At 34.3% G+C, this 26,065-nt stretch overlaps 1 protein-coding gene and 2 long non-coding RNA genes across 6 annotated transcripts in view; 1 reads left to right on the forward strand and 2 right to left on the reverse strand.

Moving 5' to 3' along the window:
• The window catches only part of LOC126724972 (uncharacterized), a 40,273-nt gene extending 16,290 nt beyond the window's left edge, over nt 1-23,983 (reverse strand). Inside the window, exon 1 of the long non-coding RNA XR_007655227.1 lies at nt 23,916-23,983. This is a non-coding gene — a long non-coding RNA (uncharacterized LOC126724972). The remainder of the gene's footprint in view (nt 1-23,915) is intronic.
• On the forward strand, nt 1-26,024 carry LOC126724970 (G-type lectin S-receptor-like serine/threonine-protein kinase At1g11330). 2 transcript variants are annotated; one of them, XM_050429427.1, is made up of 8 exons: nt 1-873; nt 23,538-23,985; nt 24,175-24,285; nt 24,368-24,528; nt 24,603-24,813; nt 25,028-25,265; nt 25,350-25,500; nt 25,661-26,024. In XM_050429427.1, exons 1-8 carry the CDS (start codon nt 511-513, stop codon nt 25,967-25,969), a joined length of 1,992 nt encoding a protein of 663 aa, XP_050285384.1. In that variant the 5' UTR covers nt 1-510; the 3' UTR covers nt 25,970-26,024. The 2 variants fall into 2 exon arrangements, with proteins under 2 accessions (XP_050285384.1, XP_050285383.1); XM_050429426.1 differs by lacking the exon at nt 1-873 and adding an exon at nt 22,003-22,305 and having other exon boundaries at nt 22,477-23,985.
• LOC126724971 (uncharacterized) lies at nt 5,043-8,644 on the reverse strand. Of its 3 annotated transcripts, none has more exons than XR_007655226.1 (4): nt 8,088-8,644; nt 7,408-7,962; nt 6,399-6,510; nt 5,043-5,395 (listed from the first exon to the last, which is right to left on the reverse strand). It is a non-coding gene; the product is annotated as an uncharacterized LOC126724971 (long non-coding RNA). The 3 variants fall into 3 exon arrangements; XR_007655225.1 differs by having other exon boundaries at nt 7,408-7,744; nt 8,088-8,632; XR_007655224.1 differs by having other exon boundaries at nt 7,408-7,618; nt 8,088-8,626.
• Nucleotides 26,025-26,065: the final 41 nt, after the last annotated feature.

The raw sequence follows: 26,065 nt of genomic DNA on the forward strand, positions 1-26,065 counted from the left end.
AATTCTCACACACAAGCAGCTCAGAACAAGTTATGGGACTTCTTAGCATTTAGCAAGACAAACCTGTTGCTGTTGCCTGTCCTTTGCTGCTTCTGTTTAAACTTAACTGTCGCCATTGACACCATTAGATCATCTCAATCCATCAACGACTCTGAATACATAATTTCCAATGGGAGTGATTTCAGACTAGGATTCTTCAGCCCTGAAAATTCTACCAATCGCTACCTCGGAATCTGGTATAATAACATTTCTGTATTCACTGTCATCTGGGTAGCTAATAGAGAGAAACCTCTCAAGGATTCTTCTGGGGTTCTTACTATATCTGAGGATGGCAATCTTGTGGTACTAAATGGACAGGCAGAGATTCTTTGGTCATCGAATGTTTCAAATTCTGTAACCAATTCTAGTGCCACTCTTGGGGATTTCGGAAACCTTGTTTTGCGAGTTGATACTACAGGACTGGTACTGTGGGAAAGTTTTCAACATCCTTCTGATACCATCTTGTCAAGGATGAAACTTAGTACTAGTTCAAAGAAAGATCAGAGACTACAGTTGACATCATGGAAAAGCCCTTCTGATCCATCCATTGGTAGCTTCTCCTCAGGCATTGATCCACCAAAAATTCCTGAAGCTTTTGTTTGGAAAGAGGGTCGCCCATATTGGCGGTCTGGTCTATGGAACGGTCAGGTCTTTATTGGAATGCCAAACTGGAATTCAGGATATTATACTGGATTTAAATTCATTGATGACACAAACGGGACTGTTTTTGAAACTTTTACTGGTTTGGACATGTTACATTTGTCAAAAATTGTTTTGGATTGGCAAGGAAATGTAGTGCATACATATTGGGATGATGGGAAAGAGGATTGGGAGGTTGTGCATAAAAATCCAGAAGATGAGTGCAATGTTTATGGCACATGTGGTGCATTTGGAAGCTGTGATTCGCTGAGTTCACCAATCTGCAGTTGTCTGAGAGGGTTTGAGCCGAAGATTATTAAGGAATGGAATAGAGGAAATTGGACTAATGGATGTGTCAGGAGGACACCATTGCAGTGTGAAAGAACGAACAATAGTATTGAAGAAGGAAAAGCAGATGGGTTTTTAAAACTGGAGATGATCAAAGTGCCAGACTTTGCAGAGTTGGCACTAGATGTGAATATAGAAGATTGTCGAAAGCAGTGTTTGGAGAATTGTTCGTGTAGCTTATGGATATTATACTGGCATTGGTTTTCTGTCATGGAGTGGAAAACTAATTGACCTACAACAATTCTCCGTTGGTGGATCAGATATATATATTCGTTTGGCCAATTTAGAATTCGGTAAGTTGATTTGTTTTAACTTTTAAGTCACAGTTTTGTATAATCGTATGCTTCTGATCATCCAGCAGTTGGACCACTTGTTTCGTTAACTGGTTACTTACAACAAATGCAATAGGATTTCAATATTTTTATGTTAAATTTCTTTACTCAATTTTGACTGAATTAGTTTATAACTTTTCTTATACATAGTAGACGAGAGAAATTTGAGAGTAATCATCGTAATTACAGTGACTATTGGAGTGATTGCTATAGCCAGGACTGCTTTCTTCTTCTGGAGGTGGACGGCTAAGAAAAAGAGAGGTAATGTGCCCAATTGTCCATTAATTTGCTGCAGACTAGGCACTGCAAGATGGATTACTAAATAATATAATTGGCAACAATAATGAAAAGTAAAAGCAATGAGAGTTTACTGTTTGACTACCTAAACGATGTGAAACTCCAAGATCTACCAATCTTTAATTTGGAAGAATTGGCAACAGCAACAAACATATTTGATATGGCTAATAAGCTTGGACAAGGTGGCTTCGGTCCAGTCTATAGGGTAATGGTTTCTTACATAGAGTTCATTTTTTCCTCTAAAAAATATACGTGCTGATATTCTTTACTTTCTTATGGGGTAAATTGCATAATGGACAAGAAATAGCAGTGAAGAGATTGTCTACAGCCTCTGGACAAGGACTTGAAGAATTTATGAATGAGGTGGCGTTGATTACTAAACTCCAACATCGGAATCTTGTTAGACTTCTCGGTTGCTGCATTGAGGGAGAAGAGAAGATGTTAGTCTATGAATACATGCCAAACAAAAGTTTGGATGCAATTCTTTTTGGTTAGTTCATACACTTATTTATCTTGAATATCAAGTAAGTCAGTACATAAAACAAAACAAAATGAATTTTAATAATAAGTTTCACTGCGCTAATTTAGCCCTTTGAAGCGTACTTTTGTGCTAACTCTGCCCCAAATTGTTTTCTCAATCTTATATTTTTTTCTCTATACAATTGGTGACAATTTTGTGGTTACACAATATGAATCCAAAAAAGGTGCCAGTTTACACATGATTGTCATACTATTATAGTAGTAGTTCTCAGCCTACAATTGCTTTGATGACTTACAGCTCATTTGGAAGCAGAGAAAATAATGAAATGGAGAAGAATAAAAATAAAAATTTTATAATATTCTTTTTCTTTCCTTATTTAAGAGTTTTAATTGATTAAATTTATTCGCTTGTTTAGGAGTTTAAATCCATTCTATAGTAGTAGTTCTCAGCCTACAAATTACACCTTAAAATCTCAATAATTGGTTTTTTTTTTTTTTTTTTTTTTTTGAATTCACAAATGCTCTACAATGATGTAAACGTGGAAAATAAATTTTTGAATCAAATCTTTTATTAAAATGTAGTACTTGTTTTCTAGTTTTCAAACTAAAATAAGTGCATAATTATAATAATAATAATTTAATGTATATTCTTTTGCTTTTCCATCACTATTACCAAACACAAATGGTGGAAAAATAAAAAATAAAAATTTATCACTTTTTATCTTTCAACTTTTCTATTATCCTAATCAATAAAGTAGAACTGATGTCAATTGAGACATGACATTATTATTATTATTATTATTTTTTTTTGTTAATATAATTTTAGTGTACTCTCTTTATGATGTCATATTCATATTCAAGAAAATTTTGTGGTTGAACACATGGATATATGAGTTAAATTTGAAAACTTTGACGATTTATGTTAATTTAATTTGAACCTCAATTTATTTATTTTTTATTTTTCATAATGCGATAGTTACAACTTACAACAATGGGGGAGATGATTTGAATTTTTAATATTTCTGTTAGAAACATCAGGAGGTACTAATTGAATTACAATACTCTTAACTAAAAGCTATTATTTCCTACAATCATATAAGTTACTATTTTTTTTTTCTCCTACAAAAAGAATGTAAGTTACTTATCAAAGCCCATCATTATAATAAGGTATCTAATGCATTTGTTGCATGCAATAGGTGCCTCACAAGTCACAACTGTGTTCCTTGGTTTGTGAATTCCTATTTGCTGTGAGACTTCATTGGGTATATCAAGATTGGATTAAAGAAAATATAAAATAAAATAACTAAACGTGACTTATAGAAAGAAAGAAAAATTAGAAGAAATTACACTTTTCTTTTTTCCAATATGTGGTTTTGACAAAAATACATCTTACCCACATGAGACCTGCTACTAATGTGGATGTTCATCAAACTTTGTTGTCAAAATATAGACGTTCACGTGCTTGGGAAAAATATGACACTATTAATCTCTGACATTTTACCAACTTGACACTTGTGGTTTAGAAATTTAGCATTCTGCCCACGATATGGTTTTGAAAAAATCATGTGCTTATCCATATAGTAGAGTAGTGTCAATATTTATTGATTCCATAATAATTAATGGCAAAATAAAACCAATGTGAGTAAACCTTCACTTTCACAAGAAAAAAAACTATGATCATAAATAGAGTTTTTATTTTATGTTTTAATGATGTCTGCTCTTAATGGTTGCTCTTTTATCATCCGATCAAAACACCAATTGGTTTTTGGTGAAAATTGGGATGTAATCCCAGATCTCTTATTCGACGATAAAAGTTTTTACTAGTTGAGCTATTTAGAATTCACAAATAAAGTTATTATTGGGTACACGTAAAGCATGATGAGATAATGTTCTATTTTCACACATATATTCTAATAATTTTCCTCACAAATAAAACTTATTCTCATAACATAGGTGAGTTCTCCTAATTTTCAAATATTGAACTGCCATTTTACTCTCATTTATTACTGTTTTTATTATTTATTTTACCTTATGTTTTAAACAACATAACATCTATATTTTTCAAAGTAAAGGGTATAAGGAGATGACACCTTAAGTTTAAACCACAAATTTATTCGTCGTCCTGATTGGCACCTATATCCATTCCCTCGTCTTTGTATTGCAATTTCAACCAGCCTCTCTTCCCATAAAAGAATTGAAAACAAACCCCACCCCACCCCCCCCCCCAAAACACAAATTTCATCAAATCACAACTAGAGGCTTCCATTATGGATGGAACACAGGCACAACATTTGACCTTTTTTGCATTGACACGTGTCATGTCCATATCCTTAAATGCATTGGTTTACGTTTATAGATACAAACCAAGTCAGATTTGACATTACAATATTAAAAAAGCTAGGGAAAATTATCCAATAAAACAATTGTACACAATTACCTTCTCCTTTTCATAAAAAAAAAAAAGTTGTTTATCCAATATTCCTGTACGCTGAATTTGGAACTCGGTTAACATATGACCATTTTTACAATTCTCAAAATTTCAACAAAAAATAAAAACGCTATTACTCTAGAAAAACTATTTTGAAAGTCCAATTTACTCTTAATAACTTTTGAAACTTATAGCGTTGAAAATGAAATTTTGAAGGCCTTCGTGGCCCTCAAAACAAGTGTTCTATCTTATTTTGAGGGTCAAGAGACCCTCAAATAACCTTTTACCAAGGTTTAAAAAACATTTACAACCCTTGATAAATAAGGTTATTTAAGGGCCACTTAACCCTTAAAATAAGATTTTTTTTTTTTTTTTTTAACCACAATCATACACAAAATATATATATATATACACACCAAAAAAAAAAATTATTCACAATTGTTGAGATGATATGCTATGATATTGGTGTATAGCAAAAGTGATATCAATGGCCTCATATATTGTGAAATAAGCTGTAAAATTGATTGTCTATAGCTTGATTGAAGCAATGCTGCCAAGTATCCAGCCAAAGAATATCCGAAACACAGAGATATTTAAACACCACTAATCCATTTGAATATAAGAGGGGAAACACCATTTGTAGTACGTACAGATAAACAACATAACCTTGTTCACAGCAGTTGAAAGCACTAACATAATCATGCACCCATTAGGCCAAACTAACGTATGCAAGAATCAATAGAAGATATCAGGGTGCATGGGAGAGCTGCATTTGGTTGGAGTTGCTTAGCTGAATCTGTTATAGTTGCTGGGCCAATTCATTAATCCTCGCCTAGAGAAAATCAAACAATGGTCATCAGACTAGAGAAAATTTAGAAAGAATAGTATAGTTAATTTAATCAATGATCCAATCCAAATGACCAATGAAGGTAGACTAAATGCACAATTTTTTATGAATACAAAATTCTTTCAAACCATTCCGCTGGTATGTTGCAAAAGAAGGGACCTAAGGTTAGCAGAATTATATCTGACCCCATTATGGGAATCAAAACCTGAAACCAATGTGAGATTAAACAAAGATGCGCAATAAAGATAAAATTATTTGACAATTAAATATATAAGGGCAACGTGTCTCCTCATCCAAGCTCTTAGACAGCCTTAAATTCCTTGCACCCACTCCCAATATCCTCAAAATTAAACCCATAACAATCCAAAATATCAGCTCCTCCCTTCCCCGTTGCCATGGCATCCAAACTTCAAAGTCAAGCACCAAGTCATTGGAAGATCACCCACCCACTTCTCACCACAATCATAACCTTCAATCTTCACCTTGCATAATTCCAAACCAATATTACCCAAATGCAATTAACAAGTAAATGTCTGGGAAAGCGTAGATAACTCAAAAAAGTTTCAGATTTCCTAACGTGTTAGAACTACTAATTTTTCACATTGGGAAATTCCTCATCCCATTCCCAATTCAGTTATTTATAGTTTATTTAGACCCATCAACGTCATCCCTAGTACAAAGAGAAAAATCATCATTTTCCCTTGCCTTTATAGTTATACCCATTTGGAAATTACAAAAAGCCAAGTACAAATAGTGGCTAATCTTAAATATAGTTATACTCTTCACAATGAAATATTTAATGCCCTATGCATATGATTATTGCACTCAAAAAATAAGTTTCAGCTATTAGAGGTTTCCAATCATATGCCAAGTCAACTGTATGAGATCTCAATTTTGATGAATGAAAAGAAGTATCATAGAATGTGACTGCAAAAATAGAAGCATGTAATAGATTCACATATTAACCCCATATGCATGAGAAACTCACCTTATTTGGATCTTGCAATTCTTTAAAAGATTTATTTAATTTGATAAATGTTTGATGAGCCTGAGGATGAGGGCATTTATCCAGGTGCACTAAAAGAGACAATTTCCAGTACCTAATTCATGACCATGGCAACCATTAGATAAAAAGAAAAAATTACATAATGCACAAGCTCACAAGTTTACAACCATATAAGATAAATGAAAATTCTAACAAAGGTAATGTTAACTAGTTCTACCTACTTTTAAAATGATGATGAATTATGAAAAATAACAAGGTGGATGAGGAAGAATTCAAAGATTGACATGCATTTCCTGACATAAATAAGGGAATGCAACCACATTTCAGCTTCAATTCTACACAGTTGAGTGCTATAATTCCTGCTCTTAAATAATCTGAACATTGTGTGAGGCTTTTTTTACTGAGCAATGTCATGTTTGAAATACTTACAAAGGCTTTTAGATATAGTTCCTAGTCTTGATATTCTACAAATTGCTTATTGAATACACGAAATCACAAATTGCAAACGTATAGCATTCAAAGTCTCACTTTAGACATGCACTTTTCCTATTACTTAAATTAATGCAGTCCACTTCTACCCCAACAACAGCTAAACCACATTAATTCAAAAAACACAACCCCCATCTCTTATTTCTTATAATATGCCAAGAATAAACCCAACTTTTCTCTTTTTATTGGCTAAGCACATAAAATAATTGCTCTAGCTGACGAAACATAACATATGACAAGCACTCCCAAAAAAGAAAAAAACACAACCCTCATCTCTTATTTCTTATAACATTTCAAGATTAAACCCACCTTCTCTCTTTTTATTGGCTAAGCACATAAAATAATTGCTCTAGCCCACGAAACATAACATATAACAAGCACTCCCAAAAAAGAAAAAAGGAAAAAAAAAAAAAAAAAGCCCATGTTCCAAAATCAACCAAATTTAATCAGTTTCACGTTCCAAAATGAACCAAATTATCACAACCCCATTCTCTACAGTTACCTCTCGTTGTGTTCTTGGATGTGCTTCATCTAAGCCTTGTAGTGGCTCTCTATATACTGTTTAGCCACAGCCACCCTCTCCATGGTCAAGCTGGACCCCACCTCCACCTCCACCTCCACCTCCTCCTTCTTAGCCATGGGTCCCACTGTGTTCTCTTCTCTCCTCACCTTCTCCTCATCATAATTAGAGAACTTGGTCGCAGAGTAGCTAGCTAATAAACAAGAAATACATGAAATTGTTTCTTAAAGGTGAAACAAAAGAAGCGGAAATCATAGCAAAAGCTTCTCCGGCATGAAATGTGGATCTTTCCCATTGAAACGTGTAAGGAATATATACCCTGCATCAACATGTGATGACACAGTGGCATAATGTCACATAATGTAGTCAAAATTTGTTGTAAGAATGTGAAAAACATAGGCTAAGTAGTTTGTGGCCTTCCCATTGGCCTCTGGTTTCAAAAATTGAGGAAAATACTGCAAAAGTAACACGTTGATGGACTCTAATTTTCGCAGCCACCAAACAGAGCATTAATGTGAGTTTTGAAATTCCAATGCACTATCAAAAATAAAAGGAAATAAACTCAAATTCCCTTCTAGGAGAACTATTTACTAAAGCCATAAAATCAAACATGCAAACAATAACTTAGAATCAAATGCCAAAGAAACTGAAAAAAAACTCACAAGTGCAAGCTTCAGCTCCGATTGCAATGAATCGAGACCATCGCTTCTCGAAACCCTAGGCGGCAAGAACTTCAACAAGCTACCGATCCTCAATCCTTCCCTATTCAACCTCCGGCCTCGCTCGCTTCCTTGCCTTGACACCGCTGTGATTGAGCTCTGCAACACCATCGACGACATTGCGTAGAGGAAGACAGCAAGAAGCACCAAGAAGTGGAACGCCGACTTCTCCTTCAGCCAGGGCAAACTCTTGCGATTGAAGCGGGTCGGGTGAGATCGACTGCGGAAAAGAACCGGACGATCCGAGTTGGACTTGAGTCAGTTCCGCTCCAGAGGGAAACGATCGCGGATTGAGCGGAAAGCGTCACCGCCATCTCCGCCGCCACCACTCTCGCTAGTGCAAGGCGGAGACGAAATTAGGGTTTGTGACTACCATGATCAAGTTTTGTACCTGATCGGAGTAACTTGTATGCTTTTTAAATTTCTTTTGTGGGATTTTTTCAAGTATTGACATCTTCTAGAGTTATTAGAGAACATAGCGTTCTATTAATCTTAACGATTCATTTATAATAAAAGATAGATTTTTTCATATCACTAATTCACTATCAAATCCCCTAAAATAATGATTTAAAAAATAATTATTCATAAATGATAATTATTGTCTTACCTCTTTTACCTAAATCAGATCTCTAAGAAAACATAAAGTCATCTTTTCCTTTCCCTCTTCATTTTTCAATTTGTTCCACAAATCGTTTTGGTTTTTTTTTTTTTTTTTAAATCATTTTGTTTTGGTTGTTAATTTCAAAGCATAGGTTTGACTGAAATGGAACATAAAAAAAAATCATATTTTATGATCCTAAGTGCCAATCATGTACTTGAAAAAAAAAACAAAAAACATGTATATGCTTAATTTTAATAAAATTAATAGAAGATTAAAAAAATTGGAATGAAAACCCAAATGTCTCTGCCATTCATATATCATACATATATATATATATATATGCTTCTTGGTCTATGTGCATAATAATCAATTTTATAAATAAGCAAATTTCTTTTGCATTTAATGCTGCAATGTCATAGCTACTATTTGCATTTAAGGTAATAACTATCATTTATGAGCAGTTATTTTTTAAAATCATTATTTTTGTAGATTTGTTAGTGGATTAATGATATGACAAAATCTAGACCATTTATTATAAATGAAAGGTTCAGATTAAAATAACTCTATATAGTAGAGTACCCCAGGAACTCTAAAAGATCTCAATCCTTTTTTCAAGGGTTGAAAATTTTGTTCAAGGGTTGTGGGCTAAAAAATGCAAACATTTTGATGCAAAACTGCCCGCTATTTTTTTTTTCACATTTTATTTCAAGGGTGTTTTTTGGTACATGTATTTAACACATATTTTTAGTTTTTAAATTACATTAAACGTATTTTCACGCTTTTTCACCCACATGTATTTCTAAAAAATACAAACTACGTAGTGACGATGGCGATATCAAGGATAGTCCAAGCGGTAGCACCACAGTAGAATCTTGTGGCTATAAAGCGGCATATTTTTTTGTGTGTGAGACCATCTTTTTCCTTTGGGTTTGGATAGTGAAGACATGGGCGACGCTACGTTGTAGTCAAGGGGTTCAAATGAACCCCTTGACCTGGAGTTTTATATATATATACACCCTTACTTGAACCTGGCCCTTTGTTTTTGAAGCCTAGCTTAAACTCCGAGAGGGGAAAAAAAAAATCCAACAGCAAATTTTTGGTCTTTAATCTTAAAAATAAAAATCCCATAAATCAAAATTTGAAAAATCATAAATAAATAAAAAAGGGTCAAATAAAACTTAAGATCTGCTACTGAGTAAATGCTGCCACAAAATCTCCCACAATTCTTTTTCACAGTGGCAGCTCCAGGATATATTTTTAAGGGGGTCAGTAAGAAGATACATTTTGGATATTTAAAAAAAAAAAAAAAAAAAAAAGAAGAAGAAGAAGAAAAAGGGTGAATCTTGTGGTCTAGGTGATTTCTTTATTACAAAATTTTTCATAGTATGTACTAGCAAGCAAGGTTGTCAAAATCGGGATCCTATGTAGGATCGTGGGAGGTAGGTAGGATCGTGGATCGTAGGATCGGATTGTAGATCGTAAGATCCTACATTATTTGAGAAAAAAACAAAAAATACACATTGGTATATTAAATAATCACATACATTATACATTTATTGATATAATTATCATACATCACTACATTCATTTGTAAGCATTATTTAAAGATGCCAAAACCCTCAAAATGTGATACTCTATTAGAATATTTTTTATTTGAGTCTAACTGACACTCTCTATACATTAAAGTGGAAAAACTTGGTCTATTGGGATTTTATTTTTAATTTGGGTCCAATTGAGCCTTTTGTCAAGTTAAAGAAGATTACAAGAAACCAAGGTCGTTTGGGATCATCAGAATCGTACGATCCTACCGATCTTGAAAGATCGCAAAGATCCTTGAAAGATTTAAATCGTTTTGGGTAGGTGGGATCGTAAAATCGTAGGATCGTAGGATCTAGATCGAGATTTTGACAACCATGCTAGCAAGAAAATACAAGATGAGAAGTGCTACATTTTCACAATACTTTTTCAAAAAATTTTGGGTTATAAGTTGTTATTAGTTCTAATTTAAACTTACTACTGAAATTACTTTTTTTCTTGTCAATAACAGCTAATAATAATCTACCACTTAGACTTTATTATGAGCGTATTATAAACATAAGTTCATTGCATATTGTTTGTTAATACAATAAAGATACTAATTATTGTTACTAAGATTAAATCTTGGAAATCATCTATTGTTTTTAAATACAATCAACATATGAATTATTGTTGTTAAGTAAACTCCAAGTGAGATCTAAATATACAATAAACTTTTATGCATTAGTTTATTTCAAATTTGTTAAGATCTATATAAATGATTTTTTTTTTTTTTAGATCTAGGATGAACAAATTTATACTTTTGTTATTAGGCTTACTATTTTCCCCCCCATATTTTTAGACCAAATTGGTTTGTTATTGGGGTTTTTTTTTTTTTTTTTTTTTTTTTTTTTGTGTGTGTGTTTGAAAAGACCACGATATTGTCAAGATGATCATATTCAAATTCATTTCAGTTGGGCTTACAAAAATTTTAGATCTAGGGAGTTCAAAATTTATTTTAGGAGGGTCAAATAAAAAAAAAAATTTAAATTATATATAATATATTTTTTTGGCCCAACTCAAGGGGTTCAAATAAACCCCCTGAACTGTACCTAAAGCCACCTATGCGCAGGTTAAGGCTTTGGCAGCAAGAAGGGCGATGGAGTTTGCTTTAGAGGTGGGCATCAGTCAAGCAATGTTCGAGGGTGATTCGGAGATTGTTTTTAAAGACCTCATTAACCATGATCTATCTTTAGCTTTTCATGGTTACATTATTCAGGATGTGAGACTTATATAGCTTCTCATTTTTCTTGCATTAATTTCTCTAACATTTGCCGTCAAAGGAACGTAGTAGTTCACTCTCTTGCTAGAAAGGCAATTACTTTGCCTAATTTAACTGTTTAGATGGAAGATGTACCACAAGACATTCTTCGAATCTGTTTGGATATCACTTATTACTAAAAACTGAAAACATTATAACAAAATAATTTTTAAATGTGTGAATAGTGCCGTGGGATCCAATTTTAAAGTTGTTTTTGCTGGAAAAAGTACTTACGGGTCCTGTAAACAGTGCACGGGACCCACTAAAAAACGCACGAGACAGCACAAACGTAAACGTTGAGGAAAAAACGTTGTATCCAAACTAACACTTCATGTTGTTCAGGCAAATTTGGCCTCTTTGTTTTAATGCAATTGATGTCTATTTTCTATAAATAAATAAAAATTAATCCAAACCCAAAACAAAATCCAAGTATCCATTATCTGATACCGATACCAATACTAAACTAAAACTAAAATTTGATTTTCTATAATTTGGTTGGAGCGTAAAGGAAGAGGAACAAAATAGGATGGGAGGAGATTTTCCATTGGGCCTATCGTTTTTGTTACTTCCAAATTGGGAAGCCAATGACTTGAAAAAATGAAATTAAAAAATTATTCTCATTACCCTCATTGTTTCAAACTACAATAAGTGCATAGTAAAAATAATTTAATTTCAATCATTCTACTTTTCCATTAGTACTCTTACCAAACACTTATGGTAGAAAATTAAAATATTTTATATTCTTTTATCATTTTTTTTATTCTCCAACTTTTCTATAATCCTAACCAAATAGAGCTGAAGTGATGTTAATTGAGAGGTAACATTATTATTTTAATTTTTAGTAAATATGATTTCAGTGTACTATTTTTACGATGCCATATTCATATTCAATAAAAATTGGTGGTTGAAGTAGAAGTTTGAACACAAGAATTTATAAGTTAAATTTAAAAACTTTGATGATTTATGTTAATTTTAATTTGAATTGCAAAACTTGAAAAAAAAAAATATGATAGTTACAATAATGAGAAGGGAGGTGTATGAGCACAATTTTGTTCCCAAGCCCAAAAGGTAAAAGGATTTAGACCCAAATAGCCCAATATAATGAATTTGTAGAGAGTGGGCTTGAAAACTAGGTTCCAATGAGTTGGATAACAATTATAATGGATCCAGATGACAAAAAAGCAAAGATAAACTAGTTTTACCCAAAGAAAATTGTCCTCGGCACAGTCTGAGGAGATTAGTTCTTGTATCACTACAAAAAAAAGGTTCTATGGCCGCGTTTTTAAAACGTGGCTATATGTCAAAAAAACGTGGCTATAGCCTATAGCCGTGTTTTTTTAGGCCACGCTTTCTAGTGTGGCCTAAAACCTGTGACTATAGGACTCAAGGTCCTATGGCCACACTTTTTAACCGCGGCCCAAGACCGGGTCCTATAGCCGCGTTTAAAACGCGGCCTAAGGTTGTGGTCTTGGGCCGCATTTTAAACGCGGCCTAAGGTTGTGATCTTGGGCTGCGTTTTAAACGCGGCCCAAGGTTTAACCTTAGGCCACGTTTAAAACGCGGCTATATACCCTTAAATTTTTTTTAAAAAAAAAAACATTTGAATACCAAAAATTAATTTTCGGTAATCAAAAGTTTTTTTTTTTTAAATTAAAATTAAAATTTTTAAAATTAATACTTTCAAACTTTAAAATTTCAATTTTAAATAAATAAAGAAATTCAAAACAAAAATACAAACCCAGCAAATTCAAATTCAAACAAAAACCCAGAAAATTTCAAAATTAATCAACCACCAATAAAATCAGAACAGAAATGCCAAACAGTAATTCTAAGCAAAAGGGTATTTTTTTTATCTGTACACACCAAGTGAAGACCTCTCCAAGGGAGGTGAGAGCAACAGAATGAACCCCACCAAGAGCAACGACGAGTGGAACAGCCCACAAGAAAGATCGCGATCGACGGCGGCCCGGTGTCGCGATCGACGGCGGCCCGGTGTCGCGATCTGCGCGATCGTCGCGATCTGCGCGATCGTCGCGATCTGCGCGATCGTCGCGATCTGCGCAGATCGTCGCGATCTGCGCGATCGTCGCGATCTACGCGATCGTAGCGATCTGCGCGATCGTAGCGATCTGCGCGATCGTCGCGATCTGCGCGATCGTCGCGATCTGCGACGATCTGCGCAGATCGTCGCGATCTGCGCGATCGTCGCGATCTGCGCGATCGTCGCGATCTGCGCGATCGTCGCGATCTGCGCGATCGTCGCGATCTGCGCGATCGTCGCGATCTGCGCGATCGTCTCGATCTGCGCGATCGTCGCGATCGTCGCGATCTGCGCAGATCGTCGCGATCGACGCAGATCGCGACGCTTGAGCGTCGCGATCGACGCTGATCGCGACGCGTCAGCGCTGGCGACCGGCGTCGATCGCGACGCTCGGTGTGGGTTGGAGTCTCGGCGTCGCCGTTGAGCTTCATCGGCGACGGCTGAGCTCAACGGCGACGGTGTTTGTGGTTTGTGTTTTTTTTTTTTTTTTTTTTTTTGACCGAAATGGTTTGTGTTTGAAATGTTTTGTGGCTCTGGGAAATGGGGTTTTAGGGTGTTTGGGTTACTATTGAATGGCCCCAGTTAAGGAAAAGAAAGAAAAAAAAAAGTTTGTCAAAAAATAAAACACGGAGGTCCTTAGGCCGCGTTTTTAGCTCAAATAAACGCGGCCTAAGGTCCCGTCTATGGCCACGTTTAAAAAACGTGGCCACAGTTAAGGAAAAGAAAAAAAAAATTTGCCAAAAAATAAAGTACGGAGGTCCTTAGGCCGCGTTTTTCGCTCAAATAAACGCGGCCTAAGGTCCCGTCTATGGCCACGTTTAAAAAACGTGGCCTAAGAACCTGTCTATGGCCACGTTTTTTAAACGTGGCCACAGTTAAGGAAAAGAAAAAAAAAATTTGCCAAAAATAAAGTACGGAGGTCCTTAGGCCGCGTTTTTAGCTCAAATAAACGCGGCCTAAGGTCCCGTCTATGGCCACGTTTAAGAAACGTGGCCTAAGAACCTGTCTATGGCCACGTTTTTTAAACGTGGCCACAGTTAAGGAAAAGAAAAAAAAAATTTGCCAAAAAATAAAGTACGGAGGTCCTTAGGCCGCGTTTTTAGCTCAAAAAAACGCGGCCTAAGGCCCCGTCTATGGCCACGTTTGAAAAACGCGGCCTAAGAACCTGTCTATGGCCCCGTTTTTATGAAACGCGGCGTCAGTCCATCTTGGGCCGCGTTTTCTATAGCCACAGCTTAAAAAACGCGGCCCAAGACCCCCGCGTTTTGTAGTGTATATATTTCTTTTGGATTTGAGTACAAGTCCAATTTCAATGGTTATAGTGTTTTTCTCCCTCAATTCTCCAATCCCTCTTCTTCAGGGTATTCTTTCTCTTTTATACTATCTTCCTTCTTTCATCTCTACCCTCCACGTGTAAACCAAGTTTTTGGCGTTGAACCCTATCCCATTAGCGTCGTCCTGAAGTCTCAAGGGGGCAGTTGTAAGGCTAAAAATTACTATTTAGGTATCACTTCCACATTAATGCGGTCAGAGAGTTAGGTATAGAGCATTCAATGCGGTGGTAGCAATTTTCTCTTAGATATTTAATAGTTTTCCTTTGTCCTGTGCTTTCATGATGTGTATCCTTATCAATAGAATCTCCCAGAATGTTGCTTTGGATGGCAGACCACACCATCTGACCTCTGCTTTGCTCAGCCGAGAAGGCATTCCTCCTCGGACCACCTTCCTGGACCCTCATGACCAGACCCCATTTCTTCATTCACTAAAGCAGACCTCCATGATAGCATTTACCCGTTCTCGGACTACTAGATGTCCTCAGATCGGGCCCCCAGCCCAATACATATATATATACATACATATATATACTACTGGGTCTATCATTCCTACAGGAGGCTTATTTGAATCTTGAATATTTTTGTGAGAAATATCAAAAGGAGCCAGTTGAGTAGTGGCGGCTCTAGGATTTTTTTCTAGGGGGGTCAGTAGTGGTGGAGCTAGGAATTTATCACGGGAGCGATTGAAAAATAAAATGATTATTATTATTATTATTATTATTTTTTGTATATACAACTTTCATATTATATACAATAATCTAAAATAAATACAATTTATTACACAATACAACTATATCGTGTAATAGTCTAAAAAATTTATTAATAGTTTAAAGATCAGCAAAACAACAACCATTGAATGCATAATAATTGTAGGGACTCAGTTTGTAACGACCCCAAGATGGTATTGGGTTCGTACGTTAAAGGCTCAAACAATATAATTTGTAGAGTATGGGTTTGAAAGGCTAGGCCTTGGTCACCGGACAGTGGTTTAGGTGGCTCCGGTCATTGAACCTCGTCCGAGGAGTTTATGGAGCTTCGTGCTCTTATTATCCTCCTTTTTCCGGACTCCATGGTTCGGGAGACGATTTGTCCCCCCCTTTTCTGTATCGCTTCTCTTTCCTTTTTATACTAGCAATTACCCTCCCTCTAGTGTCCACATGTAAACTCAACTTCCTGAGGTTGAGATTTGTCCTATTAGCCCATACCTAAAGTGGTTGGGGGTGGTTGTAAAAGCTGAAAGGCATGGTGAAGAGCATGGACCTGTCAGGCGCAGAGTTCTTTATTACAGTATTGACAGCCTTTTACTTGGGTTGCTCCTACACTATGCTCGCCCCTTCTTTTAGGGGCACTTTGGGATGCCGAGAACAAGATCGTCCTCGGTCATATCCTTAGGCCATTTGGACTTTCATTGTGCGTCCTCGGCAATATCTCTCCTCGGTTCGGGCCTCGAGCCTTAGTATAAAGTGAGCCGGGGTCATAAATTCTCCGACCCCACAATAACTTATTATATTTATATGTAATATTAATTAAATAGAAATATATGATAAAGAAGAATAATAACAAACCTAGAAGTGGGACTAAGAGTAAGTGTGAACTAAGAAAAAAAAAAACTAATATAAATTTTTGCTTTTGAAGTGTACAGTTTTTTAACCATACACATGGTCACTCTCTTAGAATTTGAGCAAATAGAGATAAAAGTTAAGAAAACTACTTGATCAAACAAAGATAAGAGAGATAGAGAGAATGAAGAAAGAAATCATAGATGTAAATATAGATTAGTTGGTTGGAACCAAAGTGTAACCTTTTGTTGATAAAGAAGAAAAGTGCAAGGAAAAACAACTTTATTTTGTTGTCAACGGAAAAGTAAACTAGAGTTCCAGATAGAAGGTTTATTTATTTATTTTTATTGAAAGAGCAAAAATTTGAAACATTTTTTTTCTTTATTATAAAATTAAATATTTTAAGAGCAACACTTGCACAAAAATTTCACAACAAAATATAGGTGGCAAGTTTTTAAAGGTAGGTAAAAAAAAGGTGATATATTAGCAATAAAAAAAAAGGTAAAAAAGTAATGTCAATTGTGGGTCAAAAAAAGACTAGTTACAACTTGTCACTTACCATTTATTGTGAAATTGTTGTGAAAGTAATATTAAAATGATCATATTCAAGTGTATTTAAGCTAAATTTAAGCAAAATTTATAGTTAGAGTGTTCAAATATTTATTTTAGGTGAGTCAAAATAATTTTTGTAAAAGAATATATATATATATATATATATATAAATCCCGTTCAAGGGGTTCATTACTTTTATTTCATAAAATACAATCGAATAAGTCACTTTTTTTTTTCTCCAACAAATAGTATGTAAGTTACTTATCAATCGCTCCATCACTATAATAATAAGGTATCTAATGCATTTGTTGCATGCAATAGGTGCCTCGCAACTGGATTCCTTGGTTTGTGGATTCCTATTTGGTATGAGACGCCATTGCGTATATAAAAGATTGGGTTAAAGAAAAAATAAAATAAAATAACCTCCAAACGCGAGAAAGGATGAAAAATTAGGTGAAACTACGCTTTTCTTTTCTTTTCTTTTTTTCACATGTTATATGTGACAGGTTCGATTTTGTTAAAGACACATTTTTACCCACGTGAGACCTGCTTGTAGATGTTCATCAAAAACTTTTTTGTCAAAATATACACGTTAAGTCATCACGTGCTTGAGAAAAGTATTACACTTTACACTTGACATTTTACCAACTTCCCACTTGTGGTTGGTTTAGAAAAAAATAATGTCTCAATCCATATGGGCGGCGCTGCTCATAGCTAAGAAGTTCAAATGAACCCTTTGACTTGGCAAACGACAATATATAATATATAATATATAAAATAGTTTTTTTTTGACCCTTTAAAATAAAATTTTGAAAACTCTGACTTTATTTTTTTTTTTGCACAACTAAAATAATCTTAAATATAATTATTTACCAATATCTTGGTAATTTTAAGCCAAAAAAAAAGAGCCTAATAACAAGCCAATTTAATCTAAAACCTTGAAAATAAAAATTAATTGTTAAATCTGAAATGCTTTTAATTTGTTATTTATTGAGTGGGGTACTAGGGGTGTGACACAGGTTAAGAGTGATTTTGTTAAAGACACATTTTTACCCACGTGAGACCTGCTTGTAGATGTTCATCAAAAACTTTTTTGTCAAAATATACACGTTAAGTCATCACGTGCTTGAGAAAAGTATTACACTGACATTTTACCAACTTCCCACTTGTGGTTGGTTTAGATAAAAATAACGTCTCAATCCATATGGGCGGCACTGCTCATAGCTAAGAAGTTCAACGCTTTGTTTGTTTTAATGTAAAATATTTTCAGGAAAATATTTTCTCATTTTACTGTGTTTGTTTTGTAGTAAAATATTTAGTTAAAAGGAAAATATTTTCAGTCAACCAAATCAATTAGGCAAATTTTTGTAAAATATTTTACACTTAAAATTTTGGTAAAACATTTTACATTTGCTCTCTCCCTCTCACCCCGATAATTTCACTCCCTCAAACCTCAGTCCCTCTAACGCACGCTCTCTCCCTCAGATACCTCAGTCACTCTCATGCTCTCTCCATTAGATACCTCCCATGACTCTCTCCCTTCTCACTCTCAACTTCTCCATCCCCACAAACCAGAGTTATCAAGCCACTCTCAGGTTCACGGCACCACCCATCTCCGACGACTCTCATCGCCAGCTCCACCTCTGCCATCATCAGCTCCACACCTCCACCCACCGATTCTTGGTTCAACCACTCAAATTTTTTGATCCGACCATACACCCACTGGTTCTCAGATTTGACCATACACCCAGCGATTCTTGGTCCAACCATACACCCACCGGTTCTACCTCCATTGTCGTCAACTCACCCACCGATTCTCAAATCTGGGTTTTTTTGCCACTACATGGGTTTATTGATTTGGGCTTTTTGGTTGGTTTATGGGTTGTGGTGGGTGGCTGGGATGGTTTGTGTCATGGTGATAACTGAGTTTTTGGGTGATTGGAATGGTTTGTGGGCCATGGTGAGGGCTGGGTTCGTGGGTTATGGTGGGTGGTTGGCTGGCTTTGGCTTTTTTTTTTCTTCTCCGTGGATTTGAATGGTCAGTGGAGTGTCGGGGTGGTGGTGGTGGGTGGGTTTGTGCGGTGGTGGTTTGGGGGTTGGTGGATGGTGGTGGGTTGGTTTTTGCCGGATCAGATGGTGGTTGTGAGATTGTTAAAAAATTTTCATTTTGCTGAAACATACATTTTTTACATTTTCAAGAATGCAAACCAAACACTGAAAAATGAAAATATTTTCAGTAAAATATTTTGCATGTCAAATATTTTACTTTTGCAAATATTTTACGGCGAAACAAACAGAGCGCAAATGAACCCTCTGACTTGGCAAACGACAATATATAATATATAACATATAAAATAGTTTTTTTTTTTTGACCCTTTAAAATAAAATTTTGAAAACTTTGACTTTATTTTTTTTTAGCACAACTAAAATAATCTTAAATATAATTATTTACCAATATCTTGGTAATTTTAAGCCAAAAAAAAAAAGAGCCTAATAACAAGCCAATTTAATCTAAAACCTTGAAAATAAAAATTAATTGTTAAATCTAAAATGCTTTTAATTTGTTATTTATTGAGTGGGGGACTAGGGGTGTGACACAGGTTAAGAGTGATTGAGTGAAGATAAAAGCAAATGTTAACGCAACAAAAATTTTCTTAATATCTATTTGGGAACGGTTTATCTAATTTTTTGCTTAACAATAATAATTAATATGTTTATTGTATTATAAAACTATATGCCAAATGAACTAATAGTTTATATTTTATTTTCTTGTAATAAGGGAACATCATAGACTACTACAAGATTCATTTTAGCTAAGATTTATCTTCCTATTGACCACCCTAAAAAAAATTCTTAAAGCCTCCACGCATATAGTAGTGTCAATATTTATTGATTGCATAATAATTATTGAAAAAATATTAGTAACATTTTAGTCGTCAATTTCTGTTTTCAAAAGAAAAAAAAAAAATTGTTTTAGGTTTACCCTTTGTCAACTTAACATGCAGTGGCAAAGTCAGGATTTTGTGTGTGGAAGGACCGACTAGAAAATGAAATGAATTTTTTTTTCACAATGTAATTATAGAGTGAGGACATCGGAGCATTGAATGTGTTTTTGTTGAGTTTAGTTACTTTATAAGTTTATATATATCAATAATATTTAAATTTTCCATAAATCTAGATTTTTAAATTAAATTATATATTATTAAATATAATATAAAATTTAAATATCTAAAAAGAAATTAAATATCTAATCAAATAATATATTTTATATTTATATGATGAGCAATACTACAAACACAATAATTTTTCATAACTTTTCTCATAATAGTTGAGTCCATAAGCTTTTATTGATTTTTATTTGGACCAATTACTAATACTATTTTATTACCAACCATTAATAGTTTGCCACTTAGAGAGATGTCAAATTTTTTGTGAAATTATTTGTTTACATAGAGTTAAGGTTATATACTTATATGATATACTAGGCAATTTATATGTTTTATATATATATATATATATATATATAAATATATAATACGTACAATTAAACCAAAAAAAAATCTTATAAAAAAAAGGATTATCTAAAAAAAAATTATAAAAAATAAGGAGGAAGGAAAGAGGAGTCGTACCGCACATGGGGAGTAGATAAAATAGATTATACAATGTTTAGCTTTTGAAGTGTCTAATCTTTTAACATTTCTTCACTTGATTCTTGAACAGATTTGCATGACTTCAATACTTGGACTTGAACTAATATTCCTTAAAGTATTAAACATATCCTAGATCTACCCAATTATAAGTAAAGTACGTTTTGTCAAAGGATTAGCCAATTTTAAATGACATATGTTCTTAACATAATCCACATATGTCCTAACAGATTGCATTATAACTTCATACTTATTATTGATTGCATAATTATTATGCAAACAATATTTTTTGATTGCATAATAATTAATAACAATATTTATTGATTGCATAATAATTATTGTAAAAATATTAGTAACATTTTAGTCGTCAAGTTCTGTTTTCAAAAAAAAAAAAAAAAAAAAACCTGTTGTAGGTTTAACCTTCGTCAACTTAACATGCAGTGGTGAAGTTAGGATTTTGTGTGTGGGAGGGTCGACCAAAAAATGAAATAATTTTTTTTTCACAATGTTATTATAGAGTGAAGACATCAGGGTGTTGAATGTGTTTTTGTTGATTTTAATTAATTTATAAGATTATATATATTAATAATATTTAAATTTTCCATAAACCATCGCGCACCCTTAGTGCAGTGGTCACTCCATAAATATAAATGATTGTAGGGTGTGGGAGGTAAGGACTGAGGTTCAAGTCTCTAAGAGGGAGCTTCACACACATATATACTTAGAGTAGTTTAGAGTAAAAATTCTATCTGGTATGAAATAAAATTTCCGTAAATCTATATTTTCAAATTAAATTATATATAATTAGTATAATATAAAATTTAAATATCTAAAAAGAAATTAAATATCTAATCAAATAATACATTTTATATTTATATGATGAGCAATACTATAAACACAATAATTTTTCATAACTTTTCTAATAATAGTTGAGTTGATAAGTTTTTATTGATTTTTATTTGGACCAATTATTGATACTATTTTATTATCAACCATTAATAGCTTGTCACTTTGAGAAATATTAAATTTGTTGTGAAATTATTTGTTTACATAGAGTTAAGGTTATATACTTATACGATATACTAGGCAATTTATGTGTTATATATTATATGGACGCACAATTAAACAAAAATATCTTATAAAAAAAATATCTTCTCAAAAAAAATAAAAAATAAAAAATAAAGAGGAATTGAAGAAAAGTCACATCACACATGGGGAGTTGATAAAGTAGATTAAACAGTATTTAGCTTTTGAAGTGTCCAATCTTTTAACCACACACATGGATCTGTGGAGATTATAATTGGAAGGCAATTGAGCTTAGCAATCTGAGGAACTCTATAGAATAAAACAACTATGAAGGAAAGAAGAAAAAGCTAATCAGAAACAGAGATGAATGAGAAAAACTGAGAAAATGAGGGAAGAGAGAGTGAGAGAGGAAGGAGAAAAACTGAAAAGAGTAAAAAAAGACTCACTTATGGGTGTTGTTGAATAGGTTGCCAATCAACCCAAATGCAAATCAACTGGTATTGTTTATTGAAGACAAAGGAGACAAGTGCACAGAACACAGCCTCCTTCCATCGTTAATTCCAAAGTAAGCATGGTGTGTTGGTGATTTATTGATTATCCATGATTATTACTCAAATTGTATCTTGACTAAATAACCATCCGGTCTTAAGTCTAGATTGGATCCAGACGCGTTTTTCCAAAATTTTCTCATTTCTCTATTTCTCTCTCTGATGTAACCAATCCTATCTGTATTCAGTTTCAACCTGTCTTTTCTGTCGAAGGAAGAAACTTGAAGCCTGGGGTATAAGCACATTTTGATAATTTGATTTTAATGACATGAACAAATTTGCGGGATGTTAGACTTTTGAACATCTTGAGTTGACGTCTATCCTAGAAAACTGAAAGCTAAAATCATAAATGGTTAGAAGAATATGGCAGCATGTTCTGAATTAATTCTCACTCACAAGCAGCTCAGAGCAAGTTATGGGACTTCTTAGCAAGACAAACCTGTTGCTGTTGCCTGTCCTTTGCTGCTTCTGTTTATACTTAACCGTCGCCATTGACACCATTAGATCATCTCAATCCATCAACGACTCTGAATACATAATTTCCAAAGGGAGTGTTTTCAAACTAGGATTCTTCAGCCCTGAAAATTCTACCAATCGCTACCTCGGAATCTGGTATAATAACATTTCTGTATTCACTGTCATCTGGGTAGCTAATAGAGAGAAACCTCTCAAGGATTCTTCTGGGGTTCTTACTATATCTGAGGACGGCAATCTAGTGGTACTAAATGGACAGGCAGAGATTCTTTGGTCATCGAATGTTTCAAATTCTGTAACCAATTCTAGTGCCACTCTTGGGGATTTCGGAAACCTTGTTTTGCGAGTTGATACTACAGGACTGGTACTATGGGAAAGTTTTCAACATCCTTCTGATACCATCTTGTCAAGGATGAAACTTAGTACTAGTTCAAAGAAAGATCAGAGACTACAGCTGACATCATGGAAAAGCCCTTCTGATCCATCCATTGGTAGCTTCTCCTCAGGCATTGATCCACCAAAAATTCCTGAAGCATTTGTTTGGAAAGAGGGTCGCCCATTTTGGCGGTCTGGTCCATGGAACGGTCAGGTCTTTATTGGAATGCCAAACTGGAATCCAGGATATTATACTGGATTTACATTCATTGATGACACAAACGGGACTGTTTTTCGAACTTTTACTGGTTTGGACATGTTACATTTGTCAAAAATTGTTTTGGATTGGCAAGGAAATGTAGTGCATACATATTGGGATGATGGGAAAGAGGATTGGGAGGTTGTGCATAAAAATCCAGAAGATGAGTGCGATGTTTATGGCACATGTGGTGCATTTGGAAGCTGTGATTTACTGAGTTCACCAATCTGCAGTTGTCTGAGAGGGTTTGAGCCGAAGATTATTAAGGAATGGAATAGAGGAAATTGGACTAGTGGATGTGTCAGGAGGACACCATTGCAGTGTGAAAGAACGAACAATAGTATTGAAGAAGGAAAAGCAGATGGGTTTTTAAAACTGGAGACGATCAAAGTGCCAGACTTTGCAGAGTTGGCACTAGATGTGAATATAGAAGATTGTCGAAAGCAGTGTTTGGAGAATTGTTCTTGTGTAGCTTATGGATATTATACTGGCATTGGTTGTTTGTCATGGAGTGGAAACCTAATTGACCTACGACATTTCTCTGTTGGAGGATCAGATATATATATTCGTTTGGCCAATTTAGAATTCGGTAAGTTGATTTGTTTTAACTTTTAAGTCACAGTTTTCTATAATCGTATGCTTCTGATCATCCAGCAGTTGGACCACTTGCTTGGTTAACTGGTTACTTACAACAAATGCAATAGGATTTCAATATTTTTATGTTAAATTTCTTTACTCAATTTTGACTGAATTAGTTTAAAACTTTTCTTATACACAGAAGAGGAGAGAAATTTGAGAGTACTCATCGCAATTACAGTGACTATTGGAGTGATTGCTATAGCCAGCACAACTTTCTTCTTCTGGAGGTGGATGGCTAAGAAAAAGAGAGGTAATATGCCCAGTTGTCCATTAATTTGCTGCAGAGACTAGGCACTGCAAGATGGCTTGCTAAATAATATAATTTGCAACAGCTATGAAAAGTAAAAGCAATGAGAGTTTACTGTTTGACTACCTAAACGATGTGAAACTCCAAGATCTACCAATCTTTAATTTGGAAGAATTGGCAACAGCAACAAACAACTTCGATATGGCTAATAAGCTTGGACAAGGTGGCTTCGGTCCAGTCTATAGGGTAATGGTTTCTTATGTAGAGTTCATTTTTCCCTCACAAAAATATATGTGCTGATATTCTTTACTTTCTTATAGGGTAAATTGCATAATGGACAAGAAATAGCAGTGAAGAGATTGTGTAGAGCCTCTGGACAAGGACTGGAAGAATTTATGAATGAGGTGGCATTGATTACTAAACTCCAACATCGGAATCTTGTTAGACTTCTCGGTTGCTGCATTGAGGGAGAAGAGAAGATGTTAATCTATGAATATATGCCAAACAAAAGTTTGGATGCAATTCTTTTTGGTTAGTTCATACACTTATTTATCTTGAATATCAACTAAGTCAGTACATAAAACAAAACAAAATGAATTTTAATAATAAGTTTCACTGTGCTAATTTAGTCCTTTGAAGCATACTTTTGTGCTAACTCTACCCCAAATTGTTTTCTCAATCTTATATTTTTTTCTCTATACAAATTTATACTCATACATGATTTATTTGGCTTACTATTGATTAGATCCGGTCCACCAAAAACTCCTTAATTGGAGGAAACGGTTCTACATTATTGAAGGAATTTGTCGAGGGTTGCTCTACCTTCACAGGGACTCTAGACTAAAGATTATTCATAGAGATCTAAAGGCATCTAACATTTTGTTAGATCAAGAGCTTAATCCAAAAATATCGGATTTTGGTATGGCTAGAATATTTGGAGGCAATGAAGATCAAGTAAAAACTAAAAGGGTCGTCGGGACATAGTAAGAGCTTTGTTGAAATTAAATTTAGGTGATGGCACCACTTATACTCAAATAATATGGATGTGTTTCTATGTTTGTATACAGTGGTTATATGTCTCCTGAATATGCAATGCGAGGGATGTTTTCAGAGAAATCAGATGTCTTCAGCTTTGGCGTGTTATTACTAGAGATTGTTAGTGGGAAAAGAAACACTAGCATTTGCGATGAGGAGCAATATTCGGGCCTCGCTGGATTGGTAAATCTAACTAATAACGTTCACAATATTAGAAAATTTAGTCAAACTCTAATCAAAAGCTATTTTATCTATTTGATTTATTTATTCATTGTTGACATGGTCTACTTTCAAAAAGATTGATCAATTTCAATTTTTGTCTTTCACACTTGTTAATTTTCAGGCATGGAAATTGTGGAAAGATGACAACATAATGGCTTTGGTAGACCCAACAATATGGGATCCATGCTTTCAAATGGACATTTCAAAATGTATACATGTCGGACTACTGTGCGTGCAAGAATTGGCAAGAGATAGGCCAAATGTGTCTACTGTTATTTCAATGCTTAAGAGTGAGATTTTGGATCTGCCTACTCCAAAGCAACCTGCCTTCATGGAAAGGCAGATTGCTTCAAATATAGAGCTTACTCAACGGGGTCAAATAAGATTCTCCATTTGTAATGCCACTATTTCAACAATTAGTGGTCGATGAAAAGAATTTTTTTGAGATAAACTCCTCTTTATTTGATTCATATTTTCTTCTGGAAGTAAGAGTAATTAATCTCAAATTTATTTATATTATATTTTT

Source organism: Quercus robur, chromosome 5, assembly GCF_932294415.1.
Source record: "Quercus robur chromosome 5, dhQueRobu3.1, whole genome shotgun sequence".
Classification (NCBI taxonomy): domain Eukaryota; kingdom Viridiplantae; phylum Streptophyta; class Magnoliopsida; order Fagales; family Fagaceae; genus Quercus; species Quercus robur.

What these genes read in the sequence shown, in the direction of transcription:
- LOC126724970 (XM_050429426.1), top strand. Translation starts at nt 22,704, where the DNA reads ATGGGACTTCTTAGCAAGACAAACCTGTTGCTGTTGCCTGTCCTTTGC. An exon ending in TTTGGCCAATTTAGAATTCG is followed by an intron (nt 23,986 to 24,174) that starts GTAAGTTGATTT and finishes TCTTATACACAG; the next exon opens with AAGAGGAGAGAAATTTGAGA. An exon ending in TTTGGATGCAATTCTTTTTG is followed by an intron (nt 24,814 to 25,027) that starts GTTAGTTCATAC and finishes ACTATTGATTAG; the next exon opens with ATCCGGTCCACCAAAAACTC.